The following is a 15838-nucleotide window of genomic DNA, read 5'->3' as shown; positions in this document are numbered from 1 at the left end:
GGGAATACATAGTGAAAATAGACTTTCACTGTAATGCCAGAACACCACCATAGACCAGTGTTTCTCAACCTTTTTTTAAATAAACAAAAAGCAGTCAACTAGCACTTTAAAGACTAGCAAAATGGTTTATTAGGTGAGCTTTCGTGGGACAGACCCTAACCTGGTTAGGTCCAGTGATGGTATTTCCAGAGAAGATATGTGCACAAAGTTGGCAGTGGGCTTTGTTGCAGGGAAAGGTTCCAGGACTGGCGTTCCTGGGGTATAGACTGTGGCTGTTAGTGAGGATCCTCATGAGAGTGGGAGGTTGTCTGTAGGAGAGAACAGGCACCCACTTTTTTAAATAAAGTACCCCTTTTTTTCAAAAAAGAAAAAAATTATAAGTATCCCCAGTATCCACAATTTTCAGAGAGAGAAAATTTTTTCTACCATTACAACACATTTGTTTAAACAACTTAATTGTAACTGGTTGGTTGGAAGAAATTGCCTAGATGCAATAAACTTGCCATCATACTTATGATTGTGCAAAGAGGATGAATAAAATAATGAAATGAGCATACAATAAGACCAATTTTTTATTCATACATATGTGTATATTTTTATGCAAATATCAGTGAACAGCGATCAATGAAATTACAAGAAAAATCATAATTAATGTGAAATTTGAACTTGTTTGCATGAAATCAAATGTTCAAACCTAGGCTTCAGACTGCTGAGGACCACAATTAAATCAATGTTTCTGATAGTTTCCTGTGTACTACCGTCTTCCAAATCTGCAGTTTTATCCTTTGCTTTCACAAGGAATCAGTCAATTTTAACCCCTTCCAGTTGTAATTATAAATACTAAACTAAAATTGTATAAATAGCAATTGTATCACTTACATCAGATAACAGGCATACTATTCCAGAGCCAGGCACCACCAGCTCCCCACTTTAACCCAATCCCCCTCCCCTCTTCCAGAGCCAGGCAGCCCCAAGCCCTCTCCACCCCCCGCCTTAACCCAATCCCCACCTCATCCAGAGCCAGGCACACACAACCACGCTGTAATCCAATGCTGGCAACTCACTGGAGCCACCGCCACCACCATTGCCACTGCCACGAGCTTCTCCTTCCAAGTGCTAGGGAGGGACGCATGCTCAGAGTGGTGCACAGTGTTCTCACAGCTCCGAGCATTGTATTGGTCAAAGAGCTGCGTACAGCTCCAGCGCACATAACCCCCGGACTTCTCTCGCGTACCCATGTGTGCCACGTATTGAGAAGCACTGCTGTAGACATGCCAATCCGGACATATTTCTCACATCATACTAGGGTGAAATTGACAGTTATGCATCGACCATCAAAACCCTGTGCCCTGAGGAAGTGCCCTGATGAAGTCCACTTTCAAAGCCCCTCCCCCACTCCCATAGTCCTCCAGTGATGCTTAAGGCCTTGTGCTAATCCTCTGCACAGGAATAAATTTCCCACATTAAAGCCCAGTATAGCTGATGGTGTTGTTACAAGGCAAGAAGAGCAAAGTCATTTCAGAGAACATTAATGTGGAACAAGAGCTTTTGGGAAGGGTGAATATGTTTAGTGTTTGTTCTGTTTTTTTTTTTTTCTGACATACGGAAATTGATAAAACAACATGAATGGTGCCCAGTCAAAACCTCCTAGCACAAAGCTAGAAACTATTGTTTGTATTTCCTGCCATTTACAGTGTTGTCTGATGGATAACTGAATCAATGGTGATGTCTGAGCTTTAAATATTCCACACCAAAACCAGTCATCTGGTTTTAATAAACATATTATCAAAGATAAAGGGACAATTTTTTCCCTTAGATGTTTTGCTTCTGTTTGCTGTCTCTGCTCTCAAAGAGGGCATTGAAATGTTTTAAGCCTAAGAAAGAAAATGTAAAACAATGTCTTTCTAACCTTTTCTCATATCAGGCTGTGCAATGTGCTTTTGTCTTTTTTAAATACCTTACGACAGAAAAATGGTGGCAGAATGAGCATCCTGAGATGGAACGAGCATCAGCACATTTAGCTGCCATGAAGTTTTGAGCACTATGAAAACTTTCAGTATAGGACCTTATTATAAAACTACGGCTATGAATCAACCTGTAAAAAGAAAACATACAGCATGCTGGTGGGTATTTGATAGCCTAAATCAGCATGAAGAAAATACTGAAGATTGCAGAGCTACATTAAACATAGTCGACACGGTCATACTATCGTTAATTTAACAATTGCAGGGTTCTGCTACCAGGTTTCTGCTTTGTTCCCATCTTTTCAAAGGCAAGATATCAGGAAAAAAGAATCTGAAGTGTCTTCACAGATGAACATATACAAGCCCACTATCTCTGAGCATCCTGTACCACCACAGGTCCATTAATAGATCTGCACCCATTTAATCAATGGCAAGACTTGCTTTGAAATCTGTGGGTTTAAAAGTAGGTGCTACATTAAGAAAAACAGTAAGACCTTAGTTTTAAGAGGGGAGGTGTATACTGGATCAGAAACCCAGTAAACTCAAGAGAGGTCTAGATCAACATCCACACTTTTTTTGTAGCATACAGAGCAAAGCCAGAACATCAGATCCAACTCTTCTTAATATTTGTGGAAAATCAAATCTGACAGTGTCTTTTTAACTTTCACAAGCGCGGCCATTTGAGAAATTGTGAATTGTGATCAAAGCGGAAAATTAAAACACTGAGCAAACTTTCCATAAAACCCTAGAATAGCTTTATTCTCGATTGTGATATTAAAGCTGGTTTCCTTCCACCTGCAGGAAAGTGTTACGTGGTAGAAACAGCATTCAAATGGGCTGACACTGAGGTGCCTCTGAATACCTTCATCTCCCATTGAGTTCAATGGGAGTCAAGGGCCTTCAGAACCTCTTCGTAGCATTGGTGGGAATTCACAGAACTTTTTCTGTAGCAGATGGCGAAAATAGGAGCAGCTGGTTATTATCTCACTGAACAAGGATTAAAAAACTGTCTCAAGATTAAAGGAAATGATCTCTGTCACCCTTTGTCATACATTTACATGCCAAAGCAGGCTTACTATGCAGTGCTCACTACTATTTTACCCCTTACCCCTGAGGCCTGCTCCTTCATTCAGTCCACATCAGATTTGTCTACATTGCTTCTGACTTAAGAGGACCGAGTATAAGTGATGCATTTCTTCTTATTGAAGGAAGAGTGAAGCCACATATATGCTGGCGGGTACTTTTTCATTATTTATATAAATGATTATTGTAACTGGAACATGTCCTATGTTGCTACACTTCATAACTTCAGGAAGAGGGTCCCCAAATTATTGCCTGAGCTTTAAGATTCTGCCTCTCCCAACCTTCATTTCTGAAGTGAGGTTGGAAATAGCATTGACAAGTCATAATTTCACAACATAACAATACAGAAGAGCTCATCACAATGGAGGCAAGTTCATAAATTTTAATGAACAGATTTAATTCCAGTTTTGAGTACATTTCATAATCCTCTTGATTTCACTAATTCAGCTTCCATCTAAATGCCTCCAGGCACTTTTTTTTTTAGCACCAATTAATTAAAACTCACATCAACCGTGTGAGGTAGACAAACAGTATTTTAGAGGCAGAAAACCTGGGGCATGAAGTGACTCAATTAAGTTTGCACCAACTCAGTGGCAGGGCTGAGAACACAACCCAGGAGTCCTAATTCTCCGTTTGCTGCTCTAACTAAAAGATCACATTACCTCCATATTTAGTCCTTGGAAGTTTCATATTGCTTTTTTAAGTGCTTTTGTAATATTTACTGTGTACAGAATTTGAAGTTTTCAGACTTATAATGCTACTGTTCTCAGTTACTGATCACTTTAGTATAATCCTTTAACTTGTTTTTCCTCAGCTGGGTAGACTATGGAATCAAAATGACAATTGCAAAGTTTGTCCTTTGTTAAAAAGAAAAACCAAAACAAAAAATGACTTCCCACTCTAGACAGTGGAAGCATTAGAAAATATATTCATATTGTTCAAATACCTTTAAATATTTTACCAGGTGCTACCCCAGTGATTAATGTTAACAAGCAATTGCTGGAGTGAACAGACTGATTTTTTAATTTTACTGAAACTGATTGACAAACTCTTCTCTTCTGATCACAGAGGAATGGTGGTAGCGGTCTCGAGAAGCAAAATCTGCATTCTCTTCGGTGAGCTGAGTGGTCTCCATGCCAACTGTTGCAAAGGATGGTGTAACAATAATCTGTTCCTCTGGAGATGGCTTTCTCCTGAAAACAGAAATACGTACAACCTTCAGATGTCCAATGGTTTTCCAATCTATCAGCAGCTGTGCTTTCAACTATGTATACAAAACAAATTGACACCCCCAACCCCCCCGAGACACAGCAACTTAGCAAAAAAGGTATCAAAACTTTCCTTGATGGCTATGTGAGTTACAAAACTCCTAGAAAATTTTCCTTTACTTAAAAAAAAAAAAAAAAAAAAAAAAGAATTAGCCATAGATCTTACCAACCATTTCCCAAAGTTTACAGGCAAAGTCATTGCAGGAATTGAGAATGCTCTACTTCCAGTCATCCTGCTCATAATGGTAAAGGTCAGTCAATATAACTTTTTTCTACAGTAAGATTTTTAATGAGCTCTCTGTCTACAGAGCATAATCTACTGTATTTAAGAGACCTTTTTTCCAAACTTAGGAGCCCAAATTTAGACAACTCCGCATCGTTGACCGCAACTATTCAAATCATCAGGACTGAAAAACTCATGTGATTGGCTTGCAAGTCTTCAGATTTTAAAAATGTTGTGTTCTTTATTGTTGCCTCTGGTTTCTGATTCCTAAGGGTGGTTTCTCTTCATGATTTCAGAGTTTTCTCTGCAAGTATGAGGTCTAGAAATGTACTTTTTTAATGACAGCTGAGGTGCTCATAGCATCTCTTGATTTCAGGAGCTGAGGTTTAAGAAACACATCAAAACTCACGATTTGCAATGCAATTCTGAGGGTTGGCAACATCCATATATAAACCGCTGAATAAGTTGCCTGATTTTCAGAGGTGCAAAAAGCCCTCAGCTGCCTTTAAAGTTCATTTAGCATTGTCCGAGATTGGGCCTCAGTCTCATAAAAGTTCCCTTTCCCATCTTGCTTTGCCATTTGTACAAATAAATCTGAAACAAACCCATGCATGATTTATTTCTATGTAATATAAGACAGCTTGGGGGTTGGGGAGGGGTGTTTGTTTTCAAAGCTGCACTGGGAGTTGACTGCAGACATTATTATAAGACTATCCTGCCAGCTGCCTAAAGTAGAGAGATTTTTTATCTTGTGACAAGAGATAAACAAGCTAGACCTCTAACTTGGACCCTTGCCATCCTCACACTGATTCTCCTTAGCTGTGCCCTGACTGATCAATACTACTGACAAAAGGCCCCAAGGATTCTATCAAGCTGCCAGGCTGCAGTGTAAAGAACCTCCTGTAATAGTGACACATCTACCCAAAGGTGAGGAACTTGCTCATTTCAGGAGGAACATTTCTCTTTTTACACACTGCCACTCTCCACTGCATCCTGAACTTCAGCGGGAGTTGTGGAATGGTCCTCAGAAATTTGAAGTGGGAGTAAGAAATACATAGGCGCATCTGGAGTGTGTCTACACTAGCTGGCTACTTCGAAGTAGGCAGCACAACGTTGAAATAGCATGCGTTGCATCTACATGCGCCATGTGCTATTTCAACGTTGAAATCAATGTTAGGCAGCGAGACATTGAAATCACTAGTCCTACCCAAAGATGGGAATAGCGCCATACTTCGACATTCAACGTCAAAGTAGGGCATGTGTAGACAATCCATGTCCCACAGCTTCAAAACAGAGGGGGTCCTCCATGGCGCCATCAGCTGAGGGGTTGCGACGCTCTGTCCAGCCCATGCAGGGCTCTATGGTCCCCGCACACAGCAGTCCTTAAAATACCATGGACCTGGATTTCCTGTGGCAGGAAGCTGAGAGTGTGCAGGCAGCAGCACACGCATGTGCTAGCCCTGCATGCACTCTGCAGACCCCGACCCGACTACCCAGTGCCATGACATCAAGCCAGCCCCCAGAGGGCCCCCAGGGCTCCCCACCTGAGGGGACCCAGGCACCCCCGGCAGCCAAAAAGAGGCAGGGCCCCTCCTGGTCAGAGGCTGAGCTCCGAGACCTGCTGGGGCTCTGGGGTGAGGAGGAGGTGCTCCATGTGCTGTGGAGCAAGCAGCGGAATGCGGATGCATTCATCCAACTGGCTGAGGGCCTGGCCACCCAGGGTCACCCTGCCTGCACCCCGGATCACGTCTGGAGCAAAGTGAAGGAGTTGCAACAGGGTGACGCCCAGGCCAGGGACTCAGCCAGCCGGTCTGGGGCCGCCCCCTCTGCTTGCCCCTATTACAGGGAGCTCAGGGCCGTCCTGGGCCCCCGGGACACCTCTTCCCCCCCCGGCCGCCCTTGACACCACGGCTTCCCCTCCCTCTCTGCAGCTGCACCATCCGAGGCCCAGTGGGTGCCTGAGGCCCCAGGCAGCCAGGCACCCACCGGAGGTCAGCCACTGCCAGCACCTGGGGACACCCCCAAGGCCAGCAGGATGGTCACACCACCGCTGGACCCAGGTGATGGCCCTATGGACCCCCAGCTCCTGGCAGCTCTCCAGCAGCAGACAGAGGTGGCCGAGGAGAGACTCCGGTTCGACTGGGAGGAGTCCACCCTGCGCTGGGTGGCATGGGAGGAATTCATGGGCATATTCCAGGACATAGCCAGGACTATCCGGGAGGCTGTCACCCAGCTCCCACCCCCCACTATCCCCCATGCCACCCACCCCACCACTCCACCCAATGCCCCCCAGCCACCCCACCCGCCTCACCCCCTGCCATGCTGCCTGCCTTGCTGCCTGCTGCCCCACCTGCTATACCATCTGCCAGCCCCCCAGGACCAGAGCCCACTGGGGCTGAAGACCGGCCAGTGGAGCGTGGACAAGGAGGGGAAGTCGCGACCCATACCTGCTGGGGGTCGCACCCCTCTACACCCACCCCAGACTGATGGGCCGAAGGCCGAGCCATCCGCTGGGCCCCCATTTGTATATCATTGTCCCCCTTGTGTATAGTTTTCCCCCTTGTATATAGTTGTCCTCCTTTGTATATTGGTTGCAGTTTTGGTTGCGCACATAACACAGTTACCAGTTTTCAATAATTCACAGTTTTATTTTCCAAAGAACTTGAGATGTGTGCTTGTTGGGGGGATGGTGTGTGGGCGGTGGGGGCGATGTGCGGGCAGTGCGGGCAGGGCCCTCTGGGAAGGCCAGGGAGGTGCTCAGGGGTTTCCCTGATGAAAATGGGCCTGCAGTGTCTCGCGGACCCGTACTCCCCTCACGGTGGGCCTGGCGACTGGGTGCAGCAGCCTGCTGGGGGAAGCCCTTGCCGGCGTCGACTGCCCACCCCTGGATGAAGGCCTCCCCCTTGCTCTTGACAATGTTGTGGAGCATGCAGCACGTGCCCACCACCTGGGGGATGTTCTGGAGGCCAACGTCCACGCGGGCAAGGAGGCACCACCAGCGGCCCTTCCGGTGGCTGAAGGTCCTCTCCACCACTTGGCGGGCATGGTTCAGGCAGGCATTGAACTGCTCCTGGCTGGCATTGAGGTGGCTGGTGTATAGGTGCATGAGCCAGGGCTGGAGGGGGTAGGCCGCGTCCGCCACGAGGCAGAGGGATCTCCCTCTGGGGGATGTAGGTCCCTGCCTCCAGCCAGCGGCACAGGCCCAAGTTCCAGAAGACATGGGCGTCGTGTGTGCAGCTGGCCCAGCCCACGTAGACATCCTGAAAGTGGCCCCAGCTGTCCACCTTGGCCTGCAAGACCAAGGAGTGGTAGCCCCTGCAGTTGATGTATCTTCCCCAGCTGTGATCCGGGGTACGGATGGCGAAGTGGGTCCCATTCAGGGCCCCGAAGCAGTTTGGGAACCCCATGGTGGCAAATCCAGAGATGGCTGTGTCCAGGCCCCCAAGTTGGATGACTGTCTGGAGCATCATGGCATTGAGTGCATGGACCACCTGTGGGGAGGGAACACAAGCACCCATGAGGGTGTGCAGGGTGCCCCAGGCCCCTCCCCCCCAGGCGCCCCTCCTGGCCACTTCCCTGGATACCTCCCTGCTCAGCCCCTCCCTCCCCAGCCCCACACCCAGGCCCTCCCCCTCCCCAGCACCCCTCCCTCCCCAGCCCCACACCTGGGCCCCCATCCCCCCACACCCCCAGTGGATGCATGCCCAGTCCTCCTTACCTCCATGACAACGGCCCCAACCGTGGCCTTTCCCACTCCAAACTGGTGTCCCATGGAGCGGTAGCTGTCTGTAGTGGGCAGCTTCCAGACAGCTATTGCGAGGAGGGTGTGCCACATCCATGTTTCCTGGTGCCTCAGTTCTGGGGTGAGCCACTGGCAGAGCTCCAGGAAGGTCTGCCAGCGCATGTGGAAGTTCTGCAGCCACGTCATCGTCCCACTCCCCCCATGACCAACTACTCCCACCACTTGGAGCTGGTGGGGTAGCTCCAGAGGCAGCAGAGCACCCAGTGGGGGAGGAAGAGGGAAGCCCAGTGGTCAGGGGCATCCCCGTCTGCTCCTGGGAGGGCTCCTCTGGCAGGAGCTGCTGGGCGGCCTCCTGGGCAGCACCTAGCAGGGTGCTTGCTCCCTGGGTGACTACCTGGAAGGCTTCCAGCTGCTGCTACTGCTGCTGCTGGGAGTCCATAGCTGCTGCGCATTGGTCTGAGAGAGTGTGGCTAGCGCTCTGCAGACCTCGTGCTGTGCAGGCTGTGTGTGTCTGGGAGGGGGTCCTTTAAAGGAGTGGCTTGCTGTTGCCCCAGAAAGGCTAGTCCAGCCTGTGACCCCGTCCGTGGGATTTCCTGGCCTCTTATTTCGAGGGGGAGCGCTTGTGTGTGTGGACGCTCTGCACTTCCTTCCAGGGCAGCTCCTTTCGAGATCCCCGTCAATACTTCAACGTTGAACGTTGACAGCACCAGCCCTGGAGCATGTGTAGATGATACGCGGTGAAGTAGCCTACTTTGATGTTCTTACTTCGAAATAGGCTACTTCAGCGTAGTGTGCTAGTGTAGATGTAGCCCTGAAGAGTAGAATCTCCCTCTACCTTTGCAATGTGCATATATAAAGTAAATGCAGGTTGAACATCTCTAGTACAGCACCCTCAGGACCTGACTGGCGCTGGATGAGAGAATCTGCTGCACCACGGGAGGTCAATATTGTTTAGCACATTACCAACACTTCTGCTGCTTACTGGGCTCTTAGAAGACATTTAGAGGTAAATTACAGCTAAATAACAGCACAGAACACTGACAGCCAGGACTGGTGCTGTAAACAAACTTTATGGGACCACAGAAAACTTGGCCACACCTGTGATAAGTGGTCATCCAGAAAACTAAAATCATGCTGGATTAGGATGTTGCTGGATGAGAGAGTTCCAGATTAGAGAGGTTCATCCTGTACTGAATCTGCACATACAGCAAGGGAGAATTGGATGGACACAATGTAAAGGACACAGATCTTCTTATTGGGTCTGACTCATTATGCAATGACTAATTCTGGCTGTCCTTCTAGCCTAACCTATCCACCCCGTTCTCAGGCCTCACCTCAGAACTGTTCTCTTTCACTCGCATCATAATGCAAACAAACAATGTAAAAAATAAAGAGAGAGAACCCCCGGTCCTAGTTAGACATGGAGAAAGCTCAATTCAAATCCATTCCCCCTCCTTTGCATGTATTTTGTCTAACTCAGCTTCTGATCCTGCTATCACTATCGAAGTTATGAAACTTTCCTCCCAGGGTAGTCCCAATGGCCACAGGAGTAGAGTCATACACTCAGTTATGGGTTTGCAGGAATGGCACCTTTGAATTTACCATATTCAAAAAAAAGTCCCCTCTCCTCTTTTGTATGGGGGAGGCCGATTGTCTAGCTGGGACTCAGGATGTCTGGGTTCTATTCCTTGCTTTTCTCCAGACCTGCTGAAGGACCTTGTGCAAGTCATTTCACTACTTCTTCCCTCACACTCTTTGTCCAATTTTTTAGCCTACAAACATTTTGGGACAGGAAGCGTTGTTCATTATGTGCAAATACTTAGCAAAATGAAGCCCCAATCTTGGTTGGGGCCTGTAGGTAATAATTAATTGATAATATAAAAAAACACTATGCATACTAATAGTGTTAAATGAAAACAAAAAGGAACAGTCAACATTATTGTCCTGCCCCCACATACTTTATGAAAATTGGCTTATGAATATGCATAACTTGAACATGCTTTAGGCAAAATTAATCATGTAACATTTTTAAAGTTACAATCTGATGAATGTGTATTTATCACTCTCGTATGTGAAGTTAGAAATCTGAAGTGTGGATCTGTTTATAGTTCTAACTGTGCTAAGGAGGGCCATTATTGACACTCAGGATCAATATTCAAGGTAATGATCTGTGAATGATTTTGTTTTCCTGTAAGCCCAAACTGGGGCTGCTCCTAAAAACACATGTGACCATGCCACCTGTCACTAGAATCCATCTTGAATCTGTTTTTTTCCCGCAGGGATACGGAAATTAACCAAGGGATACCAGCCTGGTGAAAATTTACTTAAGGAATGGAAAGCATTAAGTCTTTTGTCTTCAGCTGGCTTTTGAAATTTCTGCCACACCCTAGAGGTTACACATGAAGAAATCTGAAAACAAAGAATTCTAAAGATACAAACAGCTATAGACCCAGCCCAGTGGAAAAAAAATCAATTCTGTCTTGAAGCATTTTACCTGAAATAAAGGCAAAGGTGATTTGAAACAATTTCTGCTAATGTATTAGGCTTAATTGGAGTGTTTTGTTTATTTTGGCATAGTAACTTACTTTGATTTGTCCATTTTCACGTGCAATCACTTTGATCCTATATTTTATATGTAATAAAAACCCTTTTCTTTATTATCAAACCCAGTGAAAATAATTCTTACTGGGGAGGGGAGCAATCACTCTGCATCTCTCTCTCAATGATAAGGAGGGTGAACTTATCAGCTTTCTCTGTGTAAAACTCCTATGTAGAGTAAGCCAGATTTATTTGGGATTTTGGTCCTCTCTGGGGCTGCGTTCCTGGGTGCTGTCAAAGCCCTAGAGCCACCAGGGCCAATAATCACCATGGGACCCTGGGCAAGGTGGAAGGGAGGCCTGGCTGTCCTGGGTGGAGCCCAGGGCAGAAGAGGTGGGGCTTAGGGCCTTGCACTGCTCAGACCACAGGCCCCATCCCCACCCCATACAGACAGGCGAAGCAGTGCTGTTGTGGCATTTCAAAGCACCCTGAAGCTCCAGCCACCACTGCTGCCAAAGTAGCAATAGCCAGAGCTCTGAGCCCCTTTAAAAGGCTGGCTGGCCACTGTGAAGTTGCCTTCTTTCCCCCTCCTGTGGGTGGCCCTGCTTAGAGCTGAGCTGTTTCCGTGTCTGTGTTCCTCTGCTGGGGGACAGTAATTCCAACTCTGTGCTTTGGCTGGAGGAGATCAGAACTTGTGGCCCAGCAGGACAGGGTGGTGAGGAGCCCCAAAGAGCAGGTGGGGGGCTCAGTAGCATGCTCAGCACACCATGTGACAGCCTCAAGGGGGATCCCTGTGATCAAATCCATCACAGTCATCTCTTCTGAACAGCAAGCTGTGTAGAACCTGGAACCCAATCTCTGCTTCCCTCCAGGATTTGACACTGGCCAGGCTGCTCAGTAGCATTCCCATCCAAATGCTGGATAAGAGTATGGCCAGCTAACGTATACAGGGCTTTCTAATTTCTAAAGACAACTCACACAGTGCACATCAATTGGTCTGTACAGCCCCAGCTGGGGTGCACTGAAGATTCCCTTGTGCACTTTTACCTAAATAGGAGTGAATATTTATTTCTGCAAACAGAGTAAGCAAATGCAACTGTGAATATACAGAGGGGACCAGTCTATTGATTAAAGCAGTAAATAGTTTCACAGTCACTCTCTGTAGCCATGCTAAGATTAATTCAGTCATAGCAGGGAACTCTGATGCATCAAAGAAGCATGTAACAATTTCTGCAACACACAGCCACCTTTTCACACAATGTCAATTCTTCACCCTTAAACAAGAGCACTGCTTATGTCACTGTCAGAGCCAAGTGATTAGTACCAACCTGCATGAGCTGACCAAACCTAACTTAATCCAGCTGAGAAAACTGAAGTTAGCTGCTGCCCCTGCAGAGGAAAAACACGTGAAAAGTCACCATGCTGCTAAATCTCTCGTAATAGCTTTAGATGAACTAGCCTTGGAATAAACTGTCAAACAAGTGTGCAGATTGTTATTAGCCCTAATTACGCAAAAGGTTAGAAGTTTAATAACTGTGAGAATGTTTTTCAGTTCTTCCCATACATGAACATTGTTTACATATTCTCAAGAATGTAACCTGAAAGTTTACAAAAGAACACGTGATTGTTACTAGACATTAACTTCATCAAACTGTAATAATATCGCCTATATTTTCACCAGTAGATTTCTTGGCACTTTAAAAAGGAGTGTTTTTCACTATCCCCATTTGCAGATAGGAAAAGCAGACATAGAGAAGTGAAATGATTTGCCGGAGGACACTCTGGCAGAGTTGGGTATAAAACCCAGGTTTCCTGAGTATCAAGCTTGTGTTCTATCCACTAGGAAACACTGCCTCCTTTCCTGGTATAGATGATGATAAAATATAGTGATAAGGGGGGAAGAAAACTCAAAAGAATGTTCAAACTGTATACAAAACAAAAACTGAAAAAGTAATTCAAATCATGTGTTTGAAAATATGGAAAGATACAGTTAATATATGCCTAACAATCTTTAATTGTGTCCCAATATTCCATATCAAAGATATATTGAGGCTGAGAAATGGGGAAGTGATGTATAGAGGCTAGAAGGGATATTCCACAACTTAACTGCTTATTGCTTTGTCTTTTACAATGTGTATTTATGGGATCTAGCAACCTTAAGGCTACACTGTCAAAGGCTACGAGCAGATGGGAATAAGGGGACTTCAAAGTAGCCAGAGTCCTTTCGAAAAGGAGCCCATGTGGACGAGCCGCGTCAATTTCGAAGTGCTGCGGCCGCCTGCATGCTACTGAGGTGTTGAATATGTATTTCAGTGCTTCATTAGTAAACTTCGAAATGGCCATTTGCATGGCCATTTTGAAGTTTTTGGCTAGTGTAGACACGGCCATAAGGAGATATTTTCAAAAGCATGTAAGGAAATTAGCTTTCAAAGCTCCACTGATTTTTCTCTCCTCCAAAATTTTGTGCATTCACCACACTGACCCCACACCCTGCATGTTCACCAAGGAGCACAGACAATGAGAGCTTGTTTTGTGGACTTCTTTTAGTCTTCAGTTTTGAACCTCTATATACTAATCACATGCACAGACCTTTTCAAGGCCCTTTTGCTTAAGAGTATTTGCCCAGATTACATTCCTCACATTTTCAATCTGTCTAATTCAGAATCAGAAGGCCCACTTGTTTTGCCATTACAAACACTAATGAGATACTTATTGTAATTCCAGTTTTCACAGCAGCTTTCTCAGGTAGATTTGTATCAACTAATTAGATTTATTAAAGTGCATTTATAGATTAGCCACTGATGTAATACATTTAATATTTGCAATTCCCATTAACTTTTATCATCAGTGAGTTTATTTAATGTAATTGATCTTTCTAATTTATTTTACAGCATGGCAATACAGCTTATTGACTTTTAAACAAGATGTTTAAATTAATCAGAAACAAAACAATCTGGGTAATGCTAATCACAGCCAGAGACAAATATGTAACTATATCTTAAAAGTTATTTAGCAAATTTTACTATAAACTATCAAGGAAACATTATCTGTCATTTAGAATACGGAACTCACATGTTAAATGAAAATGCCTTAATTTCTGCTTAACTCCAATTAAAATGTAATAGGTATTTAAGATGGAGTTAATGCCACAGATTAAAGATACTCACCAGGGGGTAGACCAGGACTCATTTGGCCAATGTAGAAATACAGAATAATTGCTACACTCAAACTAATGAGAGTGTAGATCCACTGAATGACAAACATGATTACAAGCGATCCGATTGCCTGTTGAAAAGGCAGTGTTCAGGATTACTACACAGCGCATGATTGTATTTCACTGTTATGCTAACAAATATTTCCTTCTAAATCCAAAAGATATCTTCTGTCATTTTTCTGATCTTGTGCAAGACCTGGAGATTCACTGGATCTTAGGGGAATATTACAAGCCATATAGGAAAGTTTCCCAGGGGGGACTGGGAAGCAGACTTTGACATTGAGTCAAAACTTCCTACCTGCAACAGCCAAACAATGCACTGCCACATACACAGGGCTCACAGCAGTCACAGCTAAGCCTTAAAGTTTTTGGTTCAACACGATCTGAGCTCTGTGATGAACTGACTGCAGAATGACTTGGAACACTGGAAGTTAACATGCCCCCACCCCCACTTACCAATATCCCAATCTATCGATTGTCAATCGTTTTATTTTTACTGTTCAATCATCCTACAGCAATGCTCCAAGTAAAAGAAAATGACTTACACCAGCAAGGGAGACCCAATGACTGCAGAATCTGGAGTAGAAGGAAACTGGCATTCTCTGAATTTCTAGTTCTTGATTTTGTTGCTTTACATTTGAGTCTGTAGAAAGAAAATGAAAACAGAAGCATTACCAAACCAATACAGGTGATGATGTAGAGCTACATTCTAGAAGGTAGCCAAGCTACCTACACCTTGGGGAGGGTCTTTCTCCCCTGCCTACAATTCACATGAAAACATGATACAGTATAATTCCAGGTTTCTAACTTGCATGACAATGTTTAGCCTGATAACCTTTCCTGGTGGTAGAGAGGCAATCTTATCGAATGTTCAGAGCAGGAGACAGGGCATCTGGGGTCTATTCCTAGACCTGCTACTGACTCTCTGTAGGGCCTCAGGCAAGTCACTCCCCCTCTGTGCCTCATTTTCCTCATATGGAGGAATTAATAATAAAATCTCACAGGGCTTTGTGAAGCTTAATTAATCAATGTTTGTCCCTATGAACAATTAGGTTGCAGCAAGATGGGGTGTGACTGTTTTCTGCATTAGCCTGCCAGGTAATAACTACCCATATGGAACCTGCTGATGCACAGTAGCAATTCATTAGTGAGCACTGATCCAGCACTCTATGGAACAGAACACATTAACAAACTGTTAATGCCTATCAGTACGGTCTACACCAGGGTTAATCTGTAACAGGCTAGAGCTGGGTAGACTTGCACTCCAGCTTGATGTCTACACAGATAAGCCCCAAAAATCTCAGATGAAAAACTCAATAAACTCAACGTGTTACGAATCCGGATCTAAAATATAAACTAATTCTTAGGTGCAGCGACAAATTACTCATGGTCTTCTTGAACAGGTTGGGGATAATTTCAGTTTGAAGAACAGGGCTCCATACTCACAAGCCTTCCCCATCACTATCAAGATGAAAACAAATGCCTTGCAAGGTTCAGAAATCTTTTAGTGTACACAGCATTAAGAATGCATTTGCAGAATAATAAGTGGCACGCTGTATATAGTCAACATTCCCACATAACGTTGCCTGTTCTCCACCAATTAATCTTCCACAGGCAAATTAGATTGGAACCTCTCCTGTAATGAATTATGGTGAACTCTACCCTCGCCTATTAAAAAAGAAGATATTGTTGCCGTGCATCACAGAATGACAGCATGATATAAAACAAGTCGCTAGCCTGCATACAGGAAAGTGTCAGCAGGATAGAGATTCTTAAGTATCCCTCCACAAAAACACAGATGTCTAT

At 45.0% G+C, this 15838-nt stretch overlaps 1 protein-coding gene across 3 annotated transcripts in view; it reads right to left on the bottom strand.

Moving 5' to 3' along the window:
• Positions 1 to 573: 573 nt before the first annotated feature.
• SLC12A8 (solute carrier family 12 member 8) overlaps positions 574 to 15838 on the bottom strand; it is a 93784-nt gene continuing 78519 nt past the window's right edge. For 2 of the 3 annotated variants that reach the window (XM_075000912.1, XM_075000913.1), the window contains 4 exons: positions 14578 to 14675; positions 13986 to 14103; positions 12147 to 12207; positions 574 to 4240 (listed from right to left, as the gene is read on the bottom strand). In XM_075000912.1, coding sequence (XP_074857013.1) covers positions 4075 to 4240; positions 12147 to 12207; positions 13986 to 14103; positions 14578 to 14675 — 443 coding nt within the window. In that variant the 3' untranslated portion in view covers positions 574 to 4074. The remainder of the gene's footprint in view (positions 4241 to 12146; positions 12208 to 13985; positions 14104 to 14577; positions 14676 to 15838) is intronic. The other variant, XM_075000914.1, reaches the window with a different exon arrangement.

The sequence above is a fragment of the Carettochelys insculpta genome, chromosome 8 (assembly GCF_033958435.1).
Source record: "Carettochelys insculpta isolate YL-2023 chromosome 8, ASM3395843v1, whole genome shotgun sequence".
Classification (NCBI taxonomy): Eukaryota; Metazoa; Chordata; order Testudines; family Carettochelyidae; genus Carettochelys; species Carettochelys insculpta.
The sequence above is the reverse complement of the archived record's forward strand: the minus strand, read 5'-3'. Positions and strand labels throughout refer to the sequence as shown.